A 10,656-nucleotide genomic window follows, 5' to 3' on the forward strand; every position below is an offset into this window, starting at 1 on the left:
TTATACATATTATAATAACAAAAATTATATATATTATATACTATATAATATATTATAATAATGCTATTTTTTGTTCTAATAAAAATTTTTTATAAAAAAGGCTTTAAGGCTAATGTCATTTGAAAGATATTAATTAATTAGCATATTATTTCCTGTTTTTAATTAATAATTTGTTATATTAATAATTTGTTATTAATGTTTTATTAATAATATCATTTTTATTTAATACAATTTAAAATTGAATAAATTAAACAATTAAAATATTTAAGAATAATTGATTGATTGGTTTTATGTGAAGTATAAAATTTATTATAATTTTAAATGAATATAGATGTCGGTAATGATTTTCTTAATTTTTAAGCATATTGATTTTGATCTTTCGCTATAATTGTCAATGCTCATAAAATTAATTTTGAAGTGACTTGATTTTAAATTCAATTTTGTTTTTGAAATCTCTGATATATTTTATAACAAAATATTCTTTAATATGCATTTTTCAATTTCAATTTTATAACTGTTTCAGTTCGTTACTATATTAAAATGATTCTTTTGTCTTAAAAAAGATATTGTATAATTTTATATTTACATATATTTTCTATACAATTAACATTGACATTTGTTTTAAACTTCAGAGAAAAATTACGTAACGATAGATTTGAATTTCATCTTTTAAAATTCATTAATTTTACTTTTTCATTCTCTCTTTTAACTTTTGATCCTATGAATTTCTTTCTTAATTTTTTCTAAATCTTAAATTTTAGCAATATATTTTCTTTTTAAAATAAATCCGAAGAAAATTGTTTATCAAAGAAATGAAATTTTATCAAAAAAATAAAATTTCTTAAAATATATCAAAAACTGATATTTATTTTTTTTTTATGAAACAATATTTTTATTTAAGTCTGTTATTAGATTACTACGAGTTACAAGAAAAAATTTTATTGCGAGAATTTCGACTTTTTCAAAATCGATCAAAGATCTTCTAAAAAAAAACCTACTTTTTCCATAAATAGAAAAGAGTTTCACTCAAAAATAAAAAACTCATTCTATTTTTCTTGGACGAGAATAATTAGAGAATAATTAAATAGATGAATTTCTTTCAATTTCCAATACTATCAATATCTTTTCATATTAGATCAAGATTCAGATCAAAGATAGTTTCCAATGAACCAATAAATCATTTTTTCATTTTTATTTCTTTTTTAAACATTTTCTCTTATTGCTTGAGAACTTTGTGTTTCTAATAAACAGCTTTCATGTATAACTTTTGAATGAAAGATGAATACGATAAATCTAATTTAATTTAATAAATTTTTTATTTTTTCTATAGGTATTCTGGTAATTTCGGTAAAATATTTTTCTTTTTCAGTATTATAATGAGCTTATTATATATAAATTATACTATAATAAATTCATGCAGATTCAATTCATATAGACTATTATAAATCGCTTAAGCAATAATGTACTCATATAGATTTGAATTTTTGTAGCAGTGTTCTATCAAATGGCAATTACAATAATGATGAGGTGCAGTTATTATATGTATCATAACATATATTATTACTAGGAAAGACAAACTATTGAAATAGAACTTTCTCAATTTTAATTATTTAGCAGTTGAACTTATAAGAATAGTAATTAAAAAAGTTAATTGTTAGCTAAATATTTTTTAAGTTTTCTTTTGATAATTGAGATAGTAGAATTTTAGAAAGTGAATCCTCTAAATAGCTAATGCTTAATGTTTGCTCTTTATTATCATGTTTTTTTATCATGACTCATTAACAGTTTGAATTTTGTATTTGTTGCAAACAAGTATATTCATTGGGCGTTATTTCAGCATTTTCTTGTTAAAACTATTTCTAGTAAAATTTCATGATAGAAAAAAATATATCTAATATTTTTACTCTTAAAATAATTATATCTTTTTGATATAAAATCTATATGTAATTATATAAAATTGATATAAAATCTACATGTCTTTTATATGTAATCATAATTGCCATATCATATTTTCATTTTTTGTTAAGTGAAATCTAAAGATATTTTTGAGAAATTGTAAATTATCACTTTTTCTTCTTTTACATTTGAAAAAATAATTCCTCTTCATAACTATAAATATAATTTTTGCTTAAATAAAACTATTGATGGCTATAATTAATCTTATATTGTATGGAATAATAAACTAGAAAAAGTAATAAAGTAATAAATATTTTTAAAATAATTTTAAAGAATAAAGATTATTTTATATTTTTTTAACAGAAAATGAAATATATTTTTTTTATTGTTTTTTGTCTATTAATTAATTTTATTAGATTTTAAACATGTTTTTTAACAAAAAAATTTAAAAATTTTTTAAAAAATTTAATTCTATATTGATATTAACTCTGTATTGATATATTATATAACTTTAAAAACATTTCTAAATAAAATATTTATATCTGATATTTTATTTTATTTTATTTTTGGTGTATTATTTTTAGGTCTTAAAGGCTTCAGCATCATATATATCAATATTATATGCAATGTATTAATTACGAGGATCATTATACTTCGTCCTGAGAAATAGAATATGTATGAATATGTATTGGAATATGTTTACAGATTGAAAATATATTATTTGAATGTATTATTAATTATATATATATAAAGCAATAAAAACTTGAAATATTGCATTTTATTTATTTAGTATGATTAATTTTTTTAAAAAATATATATCATATTTATATATTATATTTTTTGAAATATTAATATCTATTTATATCTTTGTTTTCAAAGATTTTTCTTTCAATTATAATAATATTCAAAATTTTAAAACGATATATATGATATATATGATACTCATACTATTTTAAATTACAATTACAATTAATTATTCTGATATTTTTGATTTTGAAGTAATATAATACATAAAGATATGTATATAAGGATAATTAATTTTTTTTGTAGAATATAAAATATATTTTGTTTAACAAAAGCTTATCTTATACAAACTGCGACAAATTTATTATAATTCAATATTATAAGATGATACAAAACATAGATAAAATCGTTATTATATTTTATTCGATGAAGTCCAAAAAAAGAAAGTTGAATAGATCTGTAACAGCAATGAATCAGCTGATAAATATTTTTTGTTCTCAATTGTTCTCTTTTCACTTTGATGCACACAATAAGTTTAGATGATACATTTCAGCAATCATTGTTTAAACTTATTTATCGAAATCCAAATCTATCATTTAATAAAAATATTAAAAATTAATTAATAAATCTTTTTCTTCTATTTTCTATTTTATTTATATTCTGATGTATATTAGAATTGAATAAACAAAAAACATAATAATCGAAATTCAATTTTCATTACATTTCTATCATATTTATATTATCATTATTAGAAGCATAAATGTGTATTATACTATATGTATGTTATTATAAAACTATATATTTATCAATCAGGATTTCATGAAAAAATTATATATAAAAATAATAATGGAAAAGAAAATATCTTAGCAATTTGTATATCATTCACTTATTATTAAATTACGTTTAATTATTGTTGAATTTAAATTATGCAGGTTTAATAATCTTATGTATATGTTTACAGAAAACTGATAAACTTTATGATATAAAAATAAAATCAGAAAATATCTTCTTGGAATTGAATTTTGGAAAAGATTTTCAACTTTCAGATTTAATTTCAACAGATAAGAATATGTATAAGAAGTTTGAGCTAAAATTATTTCCAAAAATCAAATTTATTATATTATATTATTATAAATTATATTTTGTCATGATTTATTTATAAGTTAATTTTGAATGATTTCAAAATTGAAATTACTATTAAATTATAATAAATTATTATGAGCTATATCAATAAATAAAAGAATGTTAGATCTGATTCTATGAATGAAGATTAGCTTTTTTAATATACTTAAAATTAATATTAAAATTATTGAAACTCAAATCTTGATAATAAAATTAATTATTTTAAGAAATATTGTAAATATAGTATAAAAAGTCTTTAAATAATAAAATCTTAAATAGTAATGCAAAAAAATTAAAACAATAGCTCATTTCGAATTAATTATTGAATATCATTAAGAGAAATTACAAATAAGAATTCGATTAAAAACAGATTATCTAACATAATATATGGAATGAATTCATATTTAGGAAATCAAAATCATAAAATTTATAAAGTTAATAAAATTTATTTAAAGAATTGAATTTAAAATTAAAAAATTATATTTTATTAAAACTAGAATTTGTTATTTATTATAATCTAGTATATTATAATATGACAAGAAGAATTTGATCATTCTAAAAATAAATAATTTTCTGAAAATTGAATTAATCAATTAAATTTTTTTTAAAAATTAGGATTAATTTATTAGATAATGTATAAAAAATTTTTAAAAAATTGCAATTTTTAAAATTTTTAAAAAATTTTTAAAAAAATTGCAATTATAAAAATATTGTAATAAGAATATATTATGTGCGGGCATTGCCATAATTAACTTAAACATTAAAAAAACGCTATATATTTTGAACTCATATGATATCACACGTATACAAGAGATTACTATATAAATTATTTAATTGTTGTTGTAATAAGTTACTAATAATATATTTAAATTTAATTTATGCAAATTTTATTTATTAATAAAATTAATAAGTAAATATATATTAATAAAAATTATTTATATAACATGCTTATTTGAAAAGAATCTTATATATATGTTATAATTTCGTGTTTTGAAACAAGTTTCATATATCTATATAATAGTAAAATTTTATTTTAATATTTCAATAAGTATATATCAAAAATGACATTTGTTATATATATCTTTTGTTTTCAAAAATAAAATCTTATGTGGAAGATGCGTTATTTTAATTTTGATTAAGATTTTTTTAAATCAAATAATATATAATATAATATACAATGTAATATACAAAATATAATATTCAATAACTAAATATATTTTATATGAAGTAAAATAAATTAAAAATATTCTGACAAAAATAAATAAAAACAAATGTAATATGTTTAATGTTATGTTAATAAAATAATGTAATGTTTACAAATGTAATGTTTATGTTAATAAAATAATTTTATTAGCGGTGATATGTATATTAATAATTTAACATTATCATTCATAATTAAAGTTATTGAAATAATATACATTTGTAAAATAGTGAATAAATTATTAATTTTTATTAATAATTTATTGTTATTACAAAATTCCTAATTTATGTATAAATGTAAACTAAGTATATTATATTATGTAAGCATTATTTGATTAATAATGTTACAACTTATCTATTAAATTAATTTATTTACAATTACGAATATTATTATTTACAATACGAATTACGAATATATATAACATATATAATATAATATATACAATATATAATGTAATATATATATATAATAAAATAACAATTTATATAATTATTTATATTGCAGATAATTTTTTTAAAAAATATACAAAAATATTATATACATATGTTTACAATCTTTAATTTTATTAAATTTTATTTTTCAATTTTCTTCAAGATTATTTTTAATATATTTTCTACAAAATAAATATAACAGGATATTTCATTATTAATTGTAAAAATCCTAAAACATATTTCTTTCTATCAAAACTTTTGCATTTCCTTCAACTTATAATAAATCTAATTTAATATGCACTTACATATCGTATCCTTCAATACTTTTCTGAGAAAACTAGTCATTTTATGTTATAGTAAAAGTTGAAATTATATTTTGAACAACATACTTTTCACTATCCTCAACTTTTGTTTGCAGCAAGCCTACAATCATTTTGTGATATTATTTACAATATTTATGTGGATTCTGAGAATGTGAAACAAATGGCTAGACACTCGTGAATAATTTGTGCATGCTTGCGCATAATTTTTATGTATCTTTTAGTTTATCGTAAACGTGCATATACGTAAGTTTTTTAGTAAGATTAGTCTTCAGTAAATTTGTTTTCTGGTAATAGTGATGCGTATTTGTGAAAATTACGTGATTTTATAAATGAAAAGTATAGTTTAAAAATATATAAGCGAAAGAATACAAAATCTGCATAGAATGCTTGTATTAAATACGCTTAGCCCATCTGTTAAATTCGGCCTTCATTTTGCTGGTATTTGGCCTGGAACACCATTTCCATATTTACATAAGTTAGGTTGGCTGGCAGTAATGGCTGTACTTCAAAGTTATCAGTATAGATATATAGTAATGCATTATAAATCTGATAATCTCATGAGTATAATAGATAATTTAAGCATAGCTATGCCGTTCAGTCTAGTGTTTATCAAATTAATTGTTACTTGGGTGAATTATGGGTAAGTTATGTTTTATTTTTAATAAATATAAATTTATAAATATTTGTTAGAATATAGAAAATGTTGTCAATATTTTTTGTATCTTTTATGTTTTGAACATTGATTCATTTGAAGTGACGCAATTAATGTATTATTTTTCAATATGAATATAGAAGTTTAGCTTATACAATAAAAAAGTAAATAAAAAAATAAAATACAATAAATTTTTTAATTAGAGATTAATAGAATTTCGTTTAAATGAAATTTATATAATTAAAGTTTTATTGTATTAATTCTATTGTATTTAAAAAAGTTTTAAAACAAATGAAAAAATTTTATTATAATTTATTTTATTTTTAATTTATTTTTGTGTTTTGAATATATTTTTATTATATATTCTACATACAATGAAATATTCTATATTATATAGAACATAACATGATAATTGTTCAATGAAATGAATAAAAAGTGAAAAATAAATCGAAATAAATTTTGAATAATATAGTCATTTTATATTGTTTTTTTTATCATTTATACTAATTTTCATATTTGTAATTTATATTACATATTTATGTATTTGTTTTTATCATTCGTTTTTTATACATTATCAATTTGTTTTACTTTTTCATCGAAATACTTGTAAAATCAAATTTTACAATAATTTTTATTTAATATATTAATATATAGCGTGTTTTGTGATATTTTATCAACTATGGAAAAGGATTGCCAAAAATATGCTGTTATAGACATAAATAATTTAATATCGAAAACGAGACAAATCTCTTTTTATATGACAACTATTGTCATGTCTTCATATTTAGTATCTGCTGCTTTTTATATTACCGGTACTTTAGCTATTCAAAGAACTAATGATTCAATACCTCGAGAACTTCTTTTCAAAATGGATTTGCCTTTTGAAACCAATGAATCTCCAAATTATGAATTTGTAGTAACTTCGCAACTTCTTATTCATATATCAGCAGCTCTTACGTTTGGAACATTCAGTGCTCTACTTCTAATGGTGGTAGGTATGAATGTGATATTTCTCCTGAATAATTACACAGAGATTCTGTTTGTATTTTAAATATTTCACTCATCATTGATAATAAAATAGGAAAAATACAAAGAAAATACTATTTGATTCAAAGAGACAAATAAACAATATAATAAACATTAATAAAATTATATAAATAATAAAATAATAATTAATAATGTACAAAAATTATTCTCAAAATTATTGTATTAGTTGATTTTAAGATTAATTTAATAATTTCCTGAGAAGTAATTATAATTTGGAAACATAAAAAAAGGATTAAAAAATTATTTATTAAAACAATCTTTTAGAATCTATGAAAATATATTGAACTTATTGAAATTTTTCATTTATCTCACTTTATCATAATTGTTATTGCATTTATTTATATTGTTATATTATTATAAACATATCTGAAAATTTTTTATTCAATGTTATGAAAATGATTGAACTTAATCATAATATATGATAAAAAATATAAAAATATTGATAATTTTGAAAATAATTTTTTTTTTATGTAATCATATTTGCTACTTCAATCGAATCGAATCGTTTTCTTGCAACACTTTTTCCTATCATCAAGAAGAAATATTTAAATTAGATGAGATGCGTTTCGTTTAAAATCTATCACATAAAGAAAATCTTTTGCTCGAAAAGTCAAATTTAATAAATATAATGATTTAAAAATATTCTCTAAGATATAAACAAATATTTATTTGAATATTTATTTTTTATAATGTAAAATCTTATGTTAAATTTATATTTGTATTATATTAAACAGAATTCTTATTTCAATTACTTTATCATAAAAATTCAAATTTTTAGGTTCTTCATATAGGATGTCAAATTGATATTTTCTGTCAAAATTTATTAGATATTCCTCATATATGTGCAAGTCATTTAAAGTTTTTTATTATCAGACATCAAGAAATCATTATTTTTGCAGAAAGAATTGAAAAACTGTTTACATATATAGCACTTAGTCAACTTGTATCAAATACTTTAATTACTTGCTGTGTAGGATTCCTTATTGTAATTGTAAGTAATATTTCAATTTATATATAATGATATATTGACTTTTTCATATTAAAAATGTATAAAATGAATATTACAGGCAATACACGAGGATAATGGTTTTCTATTATTACTCAAATCTGTTTTATTTTATATGGTAATTTGTTTAGAAGCATTTATATATTGTTTTGCTGGTGAATATCTTCGTATTAAGGTTTTTAAATAAAATATCATTTTGTTTTATTATATTTTTTGTCAAATGTCAAATGTACTGTAAAAATATAATGATTTCTTTTTTGAAAAGAAGATCTTGACAACAATATCTATGTTATAATTTACTTATTTATTTCTTGTCATAAATTAAATGTTTCGCTTTTATGTCTTCTAATATTATAATAAATTTTATAATATTATTTTTTAGTATTTTAATAAAATATTTATTATGTATTTTAATATATATATAGATATCTTAAAATATGATTAAAAATGATTCTGTTAATATACAAATGTCAAACATAAAATGGAGCATTTAAATAAAGTCATCAATATATGAGAGAGAAAATTATTTGAAAAAAATTTTTCTTAAATTAATGTATTAATATTTTCTTAATATAGTTTATTTTTATGTATCACTTGTTATACTTATATAAACAGAAAAGGAATGAAAACAATAATCTGTAATAATTTTATTATTTATTTATTAGAATATTTAATAGAATATTTAATTAAAATAATAAACAAATTATATTTATAGATTTACATAATAAACAAATAATTCATACTATTCTAATAAAGATAGAAATTTTTTAACAGACTTGTTGAATTTATTTATAATAAAAAACAAAATTATTGTCAAATCATGCATTTCAATTCGAACTATACTATAGAAACTTCAATTAATATCTTCTGGATCCAAATAAAAAAATCATCAACATTTCAGAATATAAAATTAATTGAAAGTTTCTAAAAGTTTTATTAAAAGTTTTATTAATGACTCAATTCAGTTAATGATTTCATTAAAAATAGAGGATATAAATCTAAAATAATATTATAAAAAATTTTAATAATCTAATGCAGATAGAAGAAGATTTATATTGAAAATAAAAATTAATAACTATTACTATTTTATAAAAATTGATAAAAATTGTAAAAATTTACCTAGAAACATTAATAGTATAAAATTTATAATATATAGTATAGTACTAATAAAATCCGAATGAAATGCTATTAAATAGCTATTAGAAAACTAAAGTATTTAAAAAAAAAAAAAGAATTATATAAAAAAATATCTAAAAAATTTGATATCATTTAATGATAAAGATTAACGATAAAGATCTTTATGAATAATATATTTTAATAAGTTTAGAAAAATAAACAACCATGAAAATCAATACCATAGATTAAATTGAAAAATGAAGAATGGGCAAAGAAAGAATAATAATTTTTGTTTATGTTTGTTTGTTAAAATAATATCTTAATAAGAAAAATAATATATTAATAAGAAAATAATATCTTAAAATAATATCTTAATAAGATCTTTCAACTAATAAAGATAGAAATCTGTTTTTAATAATAATAAAAAGAAATTAAAATTATTGTTTTAATTCTCACCTATAAATTAATTTATTATTGCAGAAATTACAAGAATATATAATAATATGCAAATCACTAAACTCCTGGCTTTAATTTAATAATTAACAAAATTTAAAAAAAAAAAGAAATAATAATTTCTTTTCCTTTCTTCTTAACGTTATTTTGAATCTTTTGAATTCTATTCATTCATTGACAATAAACATCTTCGTTTTCTTTGATTTTCAATAAATTTAAATCAGAATTCGTTTTTCTGATTTCAGCGTTTCGTATATTTTTTATTATTAATAAATATGAAATGACTTGATTTTATATGTTCTCCTATTTAAATGTTCCATCTAATAAAATTATTTATTAATATTTTAAATTTAATAATAATATTTAATAATATTAAAATGTATTTCATTATTAGAGCAAATTAATCGGCGATACAGCTTATGAATTTCTTTGGTATGATTTACGACCAAATGAAAGACAACTTTTAATACCTGTTATACTAAGATCTCAAAAAGGTTTCACATTTACTTTTGGAAAATTTTCAAGTCTTTCCTTAGAAAGTTTTACAGGTGTAAGCTATTTATTTTTTACATTTAATGGTTTTAAATAATAATATTATAGAATATACATAGTGGCATGCAAGAGTCTCTGACAAGAGCAAAAAAATTTTGAATAATATAAAAATA

General features: G+C 18.0%; 2 protein-coding genes across 2 annotated transcripts in view; both read left to right on the top strand.

Annotated features, from left to right (window-relative positions):
* LOC102680490 overlaps positions 1-2,647 on the top strand; it is a 7,976-nt gene extending 5,329 nt beyond the window's left edge. Inside the window, exon 4 of the mRNA XM_031514849.1 lies at positions 2,481-2,647. Coding sequence (XP_031370709.1) covers positions 2,481-2,531 — 51 coding nt within the window. The 3' untranslated portion in view covers positions 2,532-2,647. The remainder of the gene's footprint in view (positions 1-2,480) is intronic.
* Positions 2,648-5,629: 2,982 nt separating this feature from the next.
* LOC102680636 (odorant receptor 13a-like) overlaps positions 5,630-10,656 on the top strand; it is a 6,903-nt gene continuing 1,876 nt past the window's right edge. Inside the window, exons 1-5 of the mRNA XM_006625103.2 lie at positions 5,630-6,357; positions 7,024-7,360; positions 8,195-8,407; positions 8,484-8,597; positions 10,386-10,541. Of these exons, the coding sequence (XP_006625166.2) occupies positions 6,101-6,357; positions 7,024-7,360; positions 8,195-8,407; positions 8,484-8,597; positions 10,386-10,541 (1,077 nt within the window). The 5' untranslated portion in view covers positions 5,630-6,100. The remainder of the gene's footprint in view (positions 6,358-7,023; positions 7,361-8,194; positions 8,408-8,483; positions 8,598-10,385; positions 10,542-10,656) is intronic.

Source organism: Apis dorsata, unplaced genomic scaffold (assembly GCF_000469605.1).
Source record: "Apis dorsata unplaced genomic scaffold, Apis dorsata 1.3 scaffold_1275, whole genome shotgun sequence".
In the NCBI taxonomy this organism is placed as follows: Eukaryota; Metazoa; Arthropoda; class Insecta; order Hymenoptera; family Apidae; genus Apis; species Apis dorsata.